The sequence below is a fragment of the Oncorhynchus kisutch genome, linkage group LG1, assembly GCF_002021735.2.
Source record: "Oncorhynchus kisutch isolate 150728-3 linkage group LG1, Okis_V2, whole genome shotgun sequence".
Lineage (NCBI taxonomy): Eukaryota > Metazoa > Chordata > Actinopteri > Salmoniformes > Salmonidae > Oncorhynchus > Oncorhynchus kisutch.
The window spans coordinates 35,493,987-35,510,014 of NC_034174.2; the positions used below are offsets into that span (position 1 = coordinate 35,493,987).

The following is a 16,028-nucleotide window of genomic DNA, read 5'->3' on the forward strand; positions in this document are numbered from 1 at the left end:
TCAGAGAATGAATGGGCAAGACAAAAGTTGTGCCTTTGAAGGGGGTATTTTAGTAGGTGCCAGGAACACCAGATTGAGCGTGTCAAGAACTGGAAGGCATCTGGGGTTTTCACACTCAAGTTTCCCATGTGTATCAAGAATGGTCCACCACCCAAAGGAAATCCAGCCAATTTGACACAACTGTGGGAAGCATTGGAGTCATTGGCCAGCATCCCTGTTGAACGCTTTCAACATCGTGTAGAGTCCATGCCCAGATGAATTGACTTCAAAAGGGGGGGACAACTCAATATTAGGGAGGTGTTTCTAATGTTTTGTACACTATTTCTCTATATAGGGTTAGATGGCGAAGAAATTTTGTGAAAGGCAGCAATATGCGACATAGTGTCGAGCCTGCCGGAAAGCCACACGAAGACAAATTGGTACTCGTGCATCCGCGGTTCTTCTACCGCGCGTTCACGACTCTGGCTCACTTATTGCATGATGGCCGAGGGAGGCGGACCCGACTCGGGTAGTGCGGCAGACCCCGATCCGGAGCCGGTAGCCGCTCAAATACCGACACCTTCAACTGAAAGTCAAAAGCAGAGCATTGGAACACTTCTCAAAACAACTCTACGAAAGGGCGACGAGTGGTAATGTGTTTTGAATGTAACGTTAGCTAGCTAACCAATAATAGCTGCTATGCTAGCCAGCTATCTGCTTTCAGTTCACGGGAACTGAAAGTAGCCAGCAATAGCATAGGCCCGTCATTAGACGGGTAAACCGGTTCCCATTGAACAGGAAATGGTTTGATTTGTTGGGCCAGGGCAGGAATGAACATGCTACCGTTAGTTACGTCTCCTCATCCGACAATATTTACTTTCTCGACCACTGCAACAGTAGTAGTAGTAGTAGTAGTAGTAGTAGTAGTAGTTAATAGCTATGGTTAGTTCACTAGCAAGCCACGGCATTGCGCAAGTTAGCCATGTCTGCTCACATTAGCTTACTAGCCGACTAACTAGCTACGACATGACGAGGTGTAGTCAAAGGCCCTTTTTCAATGCAATAAAGTGGAGTGACTGCGAATTAATGCTAGCTAGTTAGCTTGCTATCTTACTAGCTAGCTAATGCTTTGTCATTGGAACTGGATAACAACCAGCGACTGGCCCTGTCAGATTCCAAGGCAAAATATTTGCAACGTTTTAACTTTGGAAACTAAACTCTTTCCTGTATCTATTTTGCTAACGTTAGTTAGCAAAATCAGTACTGACTAACAAGGGAGGGGAAACAACCAATGGGCTCAGCAAGAGCTAGGCTAACCACAATGGCATTACAGTACCAATTGTCTTGAGTTGAGAAAGTAGTCTGCCGGGTCATATAATGTTCTGATGTTTACATCTAGCTAGATGAATTCACACAATGTTTCCTTGAGCTAAAAAAAAACAATCATTTTAGTTGGGATTGATGACAAGTTTGATATGTTCCTGGGGCTAGACTCCAGACAACTTGCATTGTTTTACCCTGTCTGAACAGGGTAAAGTTAATGTCAGATGTGAATAAATTGGCAGCTATTGGCCTATGGCTATCTGACTGACTAGTTTGCTGACTCTAGACCTAATTTTGAACCCATCTGAGATGGGTATTATAAAGGCTTTAGTTGCAGTGCCTTGTATCGCATTTCGTGTAGCCTAGCTAATTTAGTCACTTGATCGTTTTTTCCTATTCTAAAAAGGGAGATACTTACAAATAAAGTTTCCCACTGCCTGAGCTTTGGACCATGTGAAATCCCGCTAACAAGTTTATGTAGTGGAAGATATCCTTATTTGAGATTGACATCCTTGCTCACTTTTACTGTATGTGAATGTGACCTAGAGCACAAGACTGTGTTGAAAAAATATACACTTGACATGCAACAATTCCAAAGATTTCACTGAGTTCACAATAAGGAAATAAGTCAATTGAAATAAATTAATTGGGCCCTAGTCTGTGTTTCACATGATTGGGATTACAGATATGCATCTGTTGGTCACAGATACCTTAAAAAAGGTATGGGTGTGGATCAGAAAACCAGTCAGTATCTGGTGTGACCACCACTTGCCTCGGAGTGGGACACATCTCTATCACATAGAGTTGATTATGGCCTGTGGAATGTTGTCCCACTCTACTATGGCTGCTCGAAGTTGCTGGATATTGGCATTAACTGGAACATAATGTTGTGTACGTTGATCCAGAGCATCCCGAACATGCTCAATGGGTGACATGTCTGGTGATTATGGAGGAACTGGGATTTTCAGCTTCCAGGAATTGCGTACGGATCCTTGCAACTTGGGGCTATGCATCATCATGCTGAAACATGAGGTGATGACGGTGGATGAATGGCACATCAATGGGCCTCAGGATCTCATCACGGTATCGCTGTGCATTCAAATTGCCATTGATCAAATACAATTGTTGTCTGTAGCTTATGCCAGCCCATACCATAACCCCACTGCCACCATGGGGCACTCGGTTCACAACATTGACATCAGCAAAACACTCTACCACACGACGCCCTACACGATGTCTGCCAGCTGCCCTGTACAGTTGAAACCAGGATTCATCCGTGAACAGCACATTTCTCCAGTGTTCCAGTGGCCATCGAAGGTGAGCATTTGCCCACTGAAGTCTGTTAGGAAGCAGAACTGCAGTCTGGTAAGACCCTGGTGAGGACGGTGAGCATGCAGATGAGCTTCCCTGAGACGGTTTCTGACAGTTTGTGCAGAAATTTGATAGATGTGCCAACCCACAGTTTCATCAGCTGTCCGGGTGGCTGGTCTCAGATGATCCTGCAGGTGAAGAAGCCCCATGTGGAGCATGTGGAGGTCCTGTGAGGCCGGTTGGACACACTGCCAAATTCTCTAAAATGGCGTTGGAGGCGGCTAATGGTAGAGAAATGAACATTAAATTCTGTCAACAGCTCTGGTGGATATTCCTGTAGTCTGCATGCCAATTGCATGCTCCTTCAAAGCTTGGGACAGCTGTGGCATTGTGTTGTGACAACTGCACATTTTAGTGGCCTTTTATTGTCCCTGGTACAAGGTGCACCTGTGTAATGATCATGCTGCTTAATCAGCCTCTTGATATGCTACACCTGTCCGGTGGATGGATCATTTTGGCAAAGGATTAATGCTCACTAACAGGGATGTGAACAAATTTAAATTTGTGCACAATATTTGGTGTGTATGGAACATTTCTGGGATAATTTATTTCAGGTCATGAAACATGACACCAACAATGTTCTACATGCATGTTGCATTTTATATTTTTGTTAAGTGTATAGTGCCAGTCAAAAGTTTGGACACATACTCATTCCATCGTTTTTCTTTATTTGTACTATTTTCTACATGTTTTCAAGATATTAAAACTATGAAATCACACACATGGAATCATGTACTAATCGCATTTTTAAAAATCAAATCAAAATATATTTGACATGATTCAAAGTAGCCACCCTTTCCTTTGATGACAGCTTTGCACATGTTTGGCATTCTCTCAACCAGGTTCATAAGGTAGTCACCTGGAATGCATTTCAATTAACAGGTGTGCCTTGTTTAAAAGTTAATTTGTGGAATTTATTTCCTTAATGCGTTTTAGCCAATCAGTTGTGTTGTGACAAGGTAGGGGTGGTATACAGAAGATATCCCTATTTGGTAAAAGGCCAAGTCCATATTATGACAAGAATAGCTCAAATAAGCTAAGAGAAACGACAGTCCATTACTTTAAGACCATGAAGGTAAGACAATGCCGAAAAACGTTTCTTCAAGTGCAGTTGTTCAAAAACCATCAAGCGCTATGATGACAGGCTCTCATGAGGACCACCACAGGAAAGGAAGACCCAGAGTTACCTCTGCTGCAGAGGATAAGATCATCAGAATTAACTGCACCTCAGATTGCAGCCCAAGTAAATGCTTCACAGAGTTCAAGTAACAGACACATCAACGTGAATCAGGCCTTCATGGTCGAAATGCTGCAAAGAAACCACTACTAAAGGACACCAATAAGAAGAGACTTGCTTTTGTGCAAAGAAGCACGGGCAATGGACATTAGACCAGTGGAAATCTGTCCTTTTGTCTGATGAGTCCAAATGTGTGATTTCTTTTTTTTGGTTCCAACCACTGTGTATTGGTTTGGGATGAGTTGGACTGCAGAGTGAAGGAAAAGCAGCCAACAAGTGCTCAGCATTTGTGGGAACTCCTTCAAGACTGTTGGAAAAGCATTCCAGGCAAAGCTGGTTGAGAGAATGCCAAGTGTGCAACGCTGTCATCTAGGCAAAGGGTGGATACTTTGAAGAATCTAAAATAAATGTTGATTTGTTTAACACTTTTTTGGTTACTACATGATTCCATATGTGTTTCATAGTTTTGATGTCTACACCATTATTCTACAGCATAAAAATAAAGGAAACCCTTGAATGTAAAAATAAAGGGAACCCGTGGTTCCTCTCTAGGTTTCTTCCTAGGTTCAGGCTTTTTCTAGGGAGTTGTTCCTTGCCACTGTGCTTCTACATCTGCATTGCTTGCTGTTTGGGGTTTTAGGCCAGGTTTCTGTACAGCACTTTGTGACATTGGATAATTTAGAAAAGGGCTTTCTAAAGAAATTTGATTGAAGGAGTAGGTTTGTCCAAACTTTTGACTGGTACTATATGTTGACAGATGGAGAAATACTCCAAATAAGTGAATACTGGACATGAATACTAACATTGTTAGACATAATGTAGGAACTAGTGGAACAAGTTGTCTGCATGCAAGTTCCTTTTGTAGCTCAGTTGGCCGAGCATGGTGCTGGTAACGCTAGAGTAGTTGGTTTGATTCCCGTGACCACTCATACATAAAATACGTGCACACATACCGAAGTCACTTTGGATTAAAGTGTCTGCTAAATGGCATTTATATATTATTACTTTTACCCTTGTGTGATATTTATTTTAACCTGCAAGTTGTCAGCCTCATTCCTCGCAATACAGTATCTTACCAAGGCACTACTTTTTGCAGGTTTCTGATTGATAGCAGGTGGTTTAAGCAGTGGAAGAAGTATGTGGGATTTGACAGCTGGGATATGTACAATGTTGGAGAGCACAGTCTCTATCCCGGCCCTGTTGACAACTCAGGCCTGTTCTCAGGTAATGCAGGCATCATATTCACTGACACATTCTTCACAGCCTTACACCATGTGAAATGTTGTATCTTAATCTGTGAAGTATGCAAATGTGTTTTCTTCTGTCTCTGCTGTGAGCATGATTCTACACAACTAGTTATAAACAAGCACTCAATACTTGCTCGCTTTAAATACTTGATGTCATAACTTACCTTTACTCTATTTCTTCTCAGACCATGAGACCCAGATCTTGAAGGAGCACCTTATAGATGAGCTGGACTATGTCCTTGTGCCCACTGAGGCGTGGAACAAGCTCGTCTGCTGGTATGGTTGCCTTGAGGGCCAGCGGCCCATCGTCAGAAAGGTGACGCTATGAATTTATTTTAAAAAATTCACCCGTTTCCTTTAGTCTCTCTCTAACCTTGCTCTTTCTCTCCGTAGGTGGTTGAACACGGCATGTTTGTCAAGCACTGTAAAGTGGAGGTCTATCTGTTGGAGCTCAACTTGTGTGAGAATGACAACATGGACAATGTGATCACACGTCATTTCAGTAAAGCTGACACTATAGGTAAAGGAGGTTTACTGTGCTGTGGGCCAGAGAGCAAACTGACGCGTGAACTTACTAGATATGTATCATATTCAGCCACTTCTGACTTTTGATTAGCTAAATATTTTGTGTCTGTGCCCTGTCCAGACACCATAGAGAAGGAGATGCGGTCGCTATTTGAGATCCCAACAGGGAAGGAGACTCGACTGTGGAACAAATACATGAGCAACACATACGAGCAGCTGAACAAGCCAGACAGCACCGTGCAGGATGCTGGTCTCTTCCAAGGCCAGGTAGAGAACTATCTCTATCCCAACACCCCACTTCAGCTCACTCACTCCTAGGCCACACACAGCTAGACCCTTTGACCACTGGCTCTGTCTTCATTGGGCACACAGCACAGGGGTTTCACTATAATTCTTTTTTAAGGGAAGCTGCAATGGTGTCACGTTTGTATACTTAATCACTTATATCTTCAGTTGTTCTTCCCAATAGTTGAAATTGTAGCTACGTTTGATTACCATTAGTTCCATTAGGGACCACAACATTCCTAATGTTGTTTTGCTCTCATGTTTTGTTACCCAGCAGTTATAAACTGCTAATTGATTATGTTATGATAGTTGTTTTTGAGGTCACCTGGGTTCTAGCCTCGTACTACCATCCGGGTCTCAGAAGCTTACATATGTTTAATTATGTAAGTTTACGAGATCAGGAAGATTGTATGAGACTAGCTGGGTTCAGCTGAGGTTAGTTTTTGTGGCACGGCTCTCACTGGCTTGTTTCCCACACAGGTGCTCGTGATCGAACGCAAGAATGAGGACGGCACGTGGCCCAGACAAGCCTCCCATCCAAAGTAAGTTAATCGGTCTATGGTTACCCTTGCTCTGTTCTAGGACTTTGTGGCAATTAGTACATTTGGATTAGAATGGCTTATGTTCCATCATGTCTGGTTGCGCAAAATGTCTGAAACTTGTCTAGTAAGTTGTCTATGTTCCTGTTATTCAGATCTAGTACGGCCACATCCAGGAATTTCACTACCTCCCCAAAGCTCTCCTCCAACTCGTCAGCAACCATCTCCTCAACAATAACTAATGGGGACAGCAGCAACTCTGGCAGTACACTGAACAATAGCACCTCCTCTGGCAATAGGCAAGCACACTGTGATTTTGTCACTATGACACAATATGCAAAGTACTTGGATATCACTAGTTAGTCAGACCAGCTCAATGGAGTAACATTTATGTTTAGGAAGATTTATGCAGTCTGTTGATGTTTGATCTGTTATACACTGGACTCAACCTTACTCTTTCTACAGATTGGGAGGTTACAACTCATACAGCTCATCCTACAACTACATTAGTCAGACCAGCTCAATGGAGTAACATTTATGTTTAGGAAGATTTATGCAGTCTGTTGATGTTTGATCTGTTATACACTGGACTCAACCTTACTCTTTCTACAGATTGGGAGGTTACAACTCATACAGCTCATCCTACAACTACAGAGAGTCACCATCCCAACCTGGCCTTTGTGGTCTCAGTAACCTAGGCAACACCTGCTTCATGAACTCTGCCCTCCAGGTACCACTCACTCACTCACTCACACTTTGAACTGATATTTCCCTCTTACTCACCTCACTGTTTTGTTGCAGTGCCTGAGCAACGCGTCCCCTCTCACGGAATACTTCCTAGATGACCAGTATGAGGCGGAAATCAACCGGGAGAATCCATTAGGAATGAGGGGGGAGATTGCAGAGTCTTACGCAGACCTGGTCAAGCAGATGTGGCTCAGCCGCAGCAGCTACGTGGCCCCCCGCACCTTTAAAGTAAGCCGCGCCACAGACACAGAGGACTGAATTTCTATAGGCTACTGTGATTGTTGTCTTATAGTGCACCTTCCTCACCCTCTTTTTGACCAGTAGATTTCTCCAATTAAACTCTGGAGTTTCTCAGTCAGTTACTGACTGACAAACTCATGCAGATAGAGCAATGAGCATTGAACTGTCACAATTACTTTAATACATGCGTGATTGACAAGCTGCACAGTCTTCTAACCGCCACCCTGTGTTCCCCCTATATCCCAGACCCAAGTGGGCCGCTTCGCCCCCCAGTTTTCAGGGTACCAGCAGCAGGACTCCCAGGAGCTGCTGGCCTTCCTGATGGATGGGCTTCACGAAGACCTGAACCGCGTTAAAAAGAAGCCTTACCTGGCCCTGCAGGATGCAGGGGGCCGGAAAGACGAGGTACACACACACACACACGCACACACACACACCTTGCAACAAATCACCTCTGTACAAATGTTTTCTTCTACTGTGTAACAGATTGTAGCTAAGGAAGCCTGGACTAACCATCGCCTGCGCAATGACTCCATCATCGTGGACATATTCCATGGCCTGTTCAAATCCACTCTGGTGTGTCCAGAGTGTGCCAAGGTCTCTGTGACCTTTGACCCATTTTGCTACCTCACACTGCCTCTGCCCATGAAAAAGGACCGCACCATGGAAGTGTTCTTGGTCCGCATCGATCCCCAGTCCAGACCTACGCAGGTAACACACACTGGATGGGCACTGTTTTTACCCCTCCATGGAGATAGACACTGTTGTCATAATAACAATATTGCGTTGTCTGCAATGTAAATCAAACATTTGCATACCAGACCAGTCTCAATGGGGACCTAGAAACTGAGTAGTCTTTGTACATGCTGCTCTGCTGTTTTCGATTTCAGAGTTGGCCTCGGTTCACCTACTGAGGTCTTAACATCCATGTAGACAGAAGTAAAAATATCTCTTCTCTCCCTGTGCGTCTCTCCTTGTCTTCCCCAGTACCGAGTGGTTGTCCCCAAGCTTGGCTCAGTGACAGACCTGTGCAGCGCCTTGTCCCGGCTCTCTGGAATCCCTGCTGAGAATGTGAGAGCTGATTTAAGGGCCATTTTACTTTTGGACTCTATTTTTATAGCATGCTCATGGTGACATTTTGTTCATGACTTGATAAGATTTAAATAAATGTGTAGTTAATTTAATACTTTGTAAAGTTTTTTTTGTGAGACTATCTTCGGTTGAGGGTTCATGTTTTGCCCAACTGACGGGTCTGATAAAGTGACTCCAGTTGAGAGAACCATAAATCAGGGATCCCCAATAGGTGGCCCGCGGGCCAAATTCGGCTCACAGGTGATTTATTTTGAAATTTATGGGAAAACAACATTGATGAATAAAAAGATCCCCAGAATGAGCTCAAAGGGATTTTAATTTAGAAAATCTATTCTCAATTATTCCCACTCATGAATAGAGGCATATGTGATCTATCCAATTGGAAGGTTTGAAATTATTACGTTTTTGTCATACTATATCTGTTTGGGATTCTTGCGGTCAATTTGCAGTGTACAAATAATGTATAACTAGGTTCTGGCCCCCTGACCATCTGCTCAAGGAAAAATCATTCCACGGCTGAATGTAATTGGGGACCCCTGACAAAAATGTTTTCTCCTGTCCTCCTAGATGGTGGTGGCAGATGTTTACAATCACCGGTTCCACAAGATCTACAGACGAGATGATGGCCTCAACCAAATCATGGAGAAGGATGACATCTTTGTGTAAGCCTTGTCCCTTCTCTTGCACTGGAAGATAACATATTGAACAGTGGTTGATGTCTGCGCATACCCAGTCACTTTGTTAGCCAAGAGTTTCTAGAATAACCACACAGTAAACACTACAAATACTCAACATATACAAGATGTTGAAATATGTTTTTTTGTGTGTTTTTTTTTACAAAAACACCTCCGTTATGCTACTGTATTATTCTCCATGTTTGTGGTCCAGGTATGAGGTGGCGGAGGAGGATGCGGAGAGTATGAACCTGCCTGTGTACTTCAGGGAGCGCCACTCCAAGCACACAGGAGGCTCCACAGGCACCATGCTATTTGGCCAGCCCCTGCTCATCACTGTGCCCCGGCAGAACCTGGCCGCTGACATGCTCTACGAGAAGGTGCTGGAGAGGATCGGGTGGGTACAGTGTCTGTGGGCCTGCTTTTGTTTCTACTTGTGATCATATGTACATTATGCTCCACACAGACTTGAGATATTTAACATGTAGTTATGTGCGGAATGTGAGGTTTGCACATGTGGCAAAACGTTCAAGGCTCAGTGCAGTCGATTCTATTATGTATAATATTGTACAACAGCTGATGAAACGAACACTGAAAGTGTCACAATTTTATCAATGTTATTCCTGATAGTTGCTAGTTGAAAATACAATCTACATAGGACCTTCTAATCAGTAGGTTTGCATGGGCGGGAGTTTCGGCTTTCCATGGTGACATCACCATGTGGTAAATTGGTTAATATATCAATAACAGAGTTCAAACCTCTCTGCCAATTAACGGCTGGTTTTCAGGTTCCACCTCTCCTCTGACTACTTCCAAAATACTTTCTTGAGAAAAACTTTTTTGCCCAAAACATTTTTTGCCCATTTTAATGGATATCTATTCTAGTAATGTACTTAATTGCTACCCCAAAAGTATTTTATATTGATATAAAAATGGATGCATTGGACCTTTAAAATGTACAATATTGACAAACTTTCCCCCAACCCAGGCGCTACGTGACGCGCTCTCAAAGCTCCACCGGTGATGGGAGGGCCTCAGCCTCTGCCTCCTCCGCCAGCTGCAGCCAGGCAGCAGAGTGCTCAGCAACATCCTCCAATCGCAACGCTGCAGCGAGTGGGAGTGGTAGCCCCCTGTCAGACGGGGCATCCTGCAGCTCCAGCAACAGCAGCAACCACTCAGGAACCTCCAACGGGAACGGGGTGTGTGAAGGTAAGCAACAACACGGACTGTCTAAAGGCAACACAGTTACTTACATCTCGTACACCTATTAGTTTCTTTATTATGTTATATTTATTGTTTATTATCTTATGTGTACCAAGCACATTTTAGTTTTGCATTCATGTACATGTGCCCTATTTCATTCCCATGGTCTGACATGGCTTGTGTGATTTCCAATTTCCAGGTGAGGAGGAGGCCATGGATCAACAGGTTAGTCCGGAGCCAGAGAACGGACAGTCAGAGGAGGAGGACGCCTCAGACCTGGAGAATGGCCCTAAAACCAAGCCGTGCTCCAGCACCCCGCCCAAACTGTTCTCCTTCAGCATGGTCAACTCTTACGGAACGGCCAACATCAGTCCACTGCCTTGCGACGGAAACATCCTCAAACTAAATAGTTAGTATTTAGTCTCCCATTTAACTTTTGAGTGCTTCAACCAGTTTAAAAAACGTCTTGGAAAGAAAAGTTGAAACTTGTTTTTCAGAAGTCCCAGGTGATTTACAATGTTTCTTGAATTAGAGAACCGGCTTTAGATGTGAGTTGCAAGCTGACCAAAGCACCTTATCTCCCCCGTAGCACATTCCACAGTGGCGATCGACTGGGACTCGGACTCAAAGAAACTGTGTTATGACGATCAGGAAGCAGAGGTCAGTACACTTTCAGTTGACTTGATCGGGTGGACCCAAAGCCTTTCTTGGCGGAGTTAGAGTTTGAAAAATTATACCATAATTGCCAATGGACCACTCCATTTGTTTTTTGAGACACTAAAAACAATGATAGTCAAACATGGTTCAGTATTTCCTTTGGCGTCATTGATAATACATTACATAATCTATTAAGGGTTGCATTAGCTGTCAGAAATCTGCCTTTACAATACGCAGACATCAATAAATCTGCGTTTGATTTTGAAAGTAGTGTTATTTTTTTTGCTTTAATAAATAAGAGGTGTGCCACGATAGTTTAGTACAACATCAGAGGTCAACAGACAAAGAAGTGCAAAGCTATTTTGCTAGCAGCCACAAGTAAATTAGCTCACAATGAAAAAGCAAGATATTCTTTTGCAAAAAAACAATGCATGGCCATCATATTTTTGTGTATAATAGACAGAATGTAGCCCGCGACATTTCCTAATGTTTGTTTGAAGTTCAACTCGCATTTGAACTTTATCTTACAAAAACTACACCAGAGAGAAGTAGTCTACACATCAGTCAGAGCGCTGTCTGGTGATGCAATGAAGAGAGCAAATACACTCCATGACCAAAAGTATGTGGACAACTGCTCGTCGAACATCATTCCAAAATCATGGTAATTAACATGGAGTTGGTACCCCCTTTGCTGCTACATCAGCCTCTACTCTTCTGGGAAGGCAACTGGATGTTGCAACATTGCTGCGGAGAATTGCTTCCATTTAGCCACGAGCTTTAGTGAGGTCCAGCACTGATGTTGTGCGATTAAGCCTGGCTCACAGTCGGCGTTCCAATTCATCCCAAAGGTGTTTGATGGGGTTGAAGTCAGGGCTCTGTGCAGGCCAGTCAAGTTCTTCCACCATGATCTCGACAAACCATTTCTCTATGGACCTCGCTTTGTTTACTGGGGCATTGTCATGCTGAAACAGGGAAGGGCCTTCCCCCAAACTGTTGCCGCAAAGTTGGAAGCACAGAATCGTCTAGAATGTCATTGTATACTGTAGCGTGAAGATTTCCCTTCACTGGAACTAAGAGGCTTAGCTCAAACAATTAAAAACAGCCACAGACTATTATTCCTTCTCCACCAAACCTTAGTTAGCGCTACGCTTTGGGGCAGGTAGCGTTCTCCTGGCATCCTCCAAACCCAGATTCTTCCGTCAGACTGACAGATGGTGAAGCGTGAATCCTCACTTCAGAGAACGCGTTTCCTCTGCTTCAGAGTCCAATGGCGGCGAGCTTTTAACCACGAGCTGACGCTTGGCATTGTGCATTTTAGGATTGTGTGCGGCTGCTCGGCCATGGTAACCCATTTCATGAAGCTCCTGACAAACAGTTATTGTGCTGACGATGCTTCCCAGAGGCAGTTTGGAACCCGGTAGAGTGTTGCAACCAAGGACAGACGATTCCTACGTACTTCAGCACTCTGCGGTCCTGTTCTATGCGCTTGTGTGCCCTATCACTTCGCGGCTGAGCCGTTGTTGCTCTTAGACGTTTCCACTTTTTAGACGTTTCCACCAAATTTAGTTGACCGGGATAGCTCTAGCAGGGCAGAAATTTTACAAACTTGTTGGAATGCTAGCATCCTATGACGGTGCCACGTTGAAAGTCACTGAGATCTACAGTAAGGCCATTCTAATGCCAATGTTTGTCTATGGAGATTGCATAACGGTGTGCTCGTTTTTATACACCTGTCAGCAACGGGTGTGGCTGAAATAGTCGAATCCAGAAATTTGAAGGGGTGTCCACATACTTTTGTGGACAATGCATTTGGAAAGTATTCAGACACCTTGACTTTTCCAACATTTTGTTACATTAAAGCCTTTATCTAAAACATATTGTTTTTTCTCCCTCAATCTACACACAATACCCCATAGTGACAAAGCAAAAACAGTTTTTACATTTTTGCAAATTTATAAAAACTATTAAAAGAACTGGTCGCATTTACACAAGTATGCCGCACCTTTGGCAGTGATTACAACCTCAAGTCTTCTTGGGTATGACGCAACAAGCTTGGCACATCTGCAGATCCTCTCAAGCGCTGTTGGATGGGGAGCGTCAAGGTAAGTTGCTAGCTAGCACTAGTTAACTACGCATGGTTTATGATATTACTAGATTATCTAGCTTGTCCTGCGTTGCATATAATCAATGTGGTGCCTGTTAATTTATCATCGAATCACAGCCTACTTCACCAAACAGGTGATGTTTTAACAAAAGCACATTTGCGAAAAAAGCACAATCGTTGCACAAATGTACCTAACCATAAACATCAATGCCTTTCTTAAAATCAATACACAGAAGTATGTTTTTTTAAACCTGCATATTTAGTTAAAAGTAATTCATGTTAGCAGGCAATATTAACTAGGGAAATTGTGTCACTTCTCTTGCATTCATTGCACGTGAAGCCAGGGTATATGCAACAGTTTGGGCTGCCTGGCTCATTGCAAACTGAACTAATTTGCCAGAATTTTACATAATTATGACAACATTGAAGGTTGTGCAATGTAACAGCAATATTTAGACTTAGGGTTGCCACCCGTTCGATAAATTACAGAACGGTTCTGTATTTCACTGAAAGAATAAACGTTTTGTTTTTTAAATGATAGTTTCCGAATTTTATTTTATTTATTTTATTTTACCTTTATTTAACCAGGTAGGCAAGTTGAGAACAAGTTCTCATTTACAATTGCGACCTGGCCAAGATAAAGCAAAGCAGTTCGACAGATAAAACGACACAGAGTTACACATGGAGTAAAAACAAACATACAGTCAATAATGCAGTATAAACAAGTCTATATACAATGTGAGCAAATGAGGTGAGAAGGGAGGTAAAGGCAAAAAAGGCCATGATGGCAAAGTAAATACAATATAGCAAGTAAAATACTGGAATGGTAGTTTTGCAATGGAAGAATGTGCAAAGTAGAAATAAAAAAATAATGGGGTGCAAAGGAGCAAAATAAATAAATAAATTAAAATTAAATACAGTTGGGAAAGAGGTAGTTGTTTGGGCTAAATTATAGGTGGGCTATGTACAGGTGCAGTAATCTGTGAGCTGCTCTGACAGTTGGTGCTTAAAGCTAGTGAGGGAGATAAGTGTTTCCAGTTTCAGAGATTTTTGTAGTTCGTTCCAGTCATTGGCAGCAGAGAACTGGAAGGAGAGGCGGCCAAAGAAAGAATTGGTTTTGGGGGTGACTAGAGAGATATACCTGCTGGAGCGTGTGCTACAGGTGGGAGATGCTATGGTGACCAGCGAGCTGAGATAAGGGGGGACTTTACCTAGCAGGGTCTTGTAGATGACATGGAGCCAGTGGGTTTGGCGACGAGTATGAAGCGAGGGCCAGCCAACGAGAGCGTACAGGTCGCAATGGTGGGTAGTATATGGGGCTTTGGTGATAAAACGGATTGCACTGTGATAGACTGCATCCAATTTGCTGAGTAGGGTATTGGAGGCTATTTTGTAAATGACATCGCCAAAGTCGAGGATTGGTAGGATGGTCAGTTTTACAAGGGTATGTTTGGCAGCATGAGTGAAGGATGCTTTGTTGCGAAATAGGAAGCCAATTCTAGATTTAACTTTGGCCTATTTGACCATAGGCTCGTATTTCTGTGTTTATCATATTAAAATTTAAGTCTATGATTTTGATATTTGATAGAGCAGTCTGACTGAGCGGTTGTAGGCGGCAGCTTGTAAGCATTCATTCAGACTTTACTGCGTTTCAAGCATTGCTATGAGCTGCTGGCAATCACAGCTCTGTTCATGACTTCAAGCCTATCAGCTCCCAAGATTAGGCTGGATATACTAAGCCGCCTATTAGAACATCCAATAATCAAAAGTATAGTAAATACAGATGGTATAGAGAGAAATAGCCAACGCATCATAATTCCTGTAATAACTACAACCTAAAACTTCTTAACTGGGAATATTGAAGAACTGGGAATATTGAACCACCAACTATGTGGTGTTCTGAGCAAGGAACTTAAACGTTAGCTTTTTTACATGGCATGTATGGCACGTATACTTTCTTCTCCAACACTGCTTTTGCATTATTTAAACCAAATTGAACATGTTTTATTATTAGATTTCTATTATGTTAAGTTGGAATAAGTGTTCATTCAGTATTGTTGTCATTATTAAAAATATATAAAAATCGCTGATTTAATTCGGTATCACTTTTTTTGGTCCTCCAATAATTGGTATCGGCGTTGAAAAATCATAAGTTGACCTATACTGTCCAGAGATGTTCAAATCCGCTCGTGCTGGGCCACTCGAGGACATTCAGAGACTTGTCCAAAAGCCACTCCTGCGTAGTCTTGGCTGTGTGCATAAGGTTGTTGTCCTGTTGTAAGGTGAACTTTCTCCCCAGTCTGAGGTTCTGAGCGTTCTGGATCAGGTTTTCATCAAGGATCTCTGTACTTTGCTCCGTTCATCTTTCCCTAGATCCTCCCAGTCCCTGCTGCTGAAAAACAGCATGATCCTGCCACCACCGTGCTTCACCATAGGGATGATGCCAGGTTTCCTTCAGATGTGACACTTGGCATTCAGACCAAGAGTTAAATCTTGGTTTCATCAGACCAGATAATCTTGTTTCTCATGGTCAGTTCTCTTTGAGCCTTTTTGCCAGCACCAAGTGGGCTGTCATGTGCCTTTTATTGAGGAGTGGCATCCATCTGGCCACTAACATAACAGCCTGATTTGGTGGAGTGATACAGTGATTGTTGTCCTTCTGGAAGGTTCTCCCATCTCCACAGAGGATCTCCGGAGCTTTGTCAGAGTGACCATCGAGTTCTTGGTTACCTCCCTGACCAAGGCCCTTCTCCCCCAATTGCTCAATTTGGCTGGGCGGCCGGCTCTAGGAAGAGTCTTGGTGGT

At 43.1% G+C, this 16,028-nt stretch overlaps 1 protein-coding gene across 2 annotated transcripts in view; it reads left to right on the forward strand.

The window, feature by feature from the left end:
* The first annotated feature begins 426 nt into the window (after positions 1–426).
* LOC109895446 (ubiquitin carboxyl-terminal hydrolase 4) overlaps positions 427–16,028 on the forward strand; it is a 28,290-nt gene continuing 12,688 nt past the window's right edge. The window contains exons 1-17 of one of the 2 annotated variants that reach the window (XM_020489131.2): positions 438–629; positions 5,007–5,134; positions 5,343–5,473; positions 5,551–5,677; positions 5,804–5,949; positions 6,448–6,509; positions 6,662–6,805; positions 7,119–7,236; positions 7,308–7,481; positions 7,740–7,898; positions 7,980–8,204; positions 8,481–8,564; positions 9,153–9,247; positions 9,474–9,656; positions 10,248–10,468; positions 10,662–10,871; positions 11,052–11,122. In XM_020489131.2, coding sequence (XP_020344720.1) covers positions 478–629; positions 5,007–5,134; positions 5,343–5,473; positions 5,551–5,677; positions 5,804–5,949; positions 6,448–6,509; positions 6,662–6,805; positions 7,119–7,236; positions 7,308–7,481; positions 7,740–7,898; positions 7,980–8,204; positions 8,481–8,564; positions 9,153–9,247; positions 9,474–9,656; positions 10,248–10,468; positions 10,662–10,871; positions 11,052–11,122 — 2,430 coding nt within the window. In that variant the 5' untranslated portion in view covers positions 438–477. Of the gene's footprint in view, positions 630–5,006; positions 5,135–5,342; positions 5,474–5,550; positions 5,678–5,803; positions 5,950–6,447; positions 6,510–6,661; positions 6,806–6,971; positions 7,054–7,118; positions 7,237–7,307; positions 7,482–7,739; positions 7,899–7,979; positions 8,205–8,480; positions 8,565–9,152; positions 9,248–9,473; positions 9,657–10,247; positions 10,469–10,661; positions 10,872–11,051; positions 11,123–16,028 lie in introns of those variants that run through there. The other variant, XM_020489140.2, reaches the window with a different exon arrangement.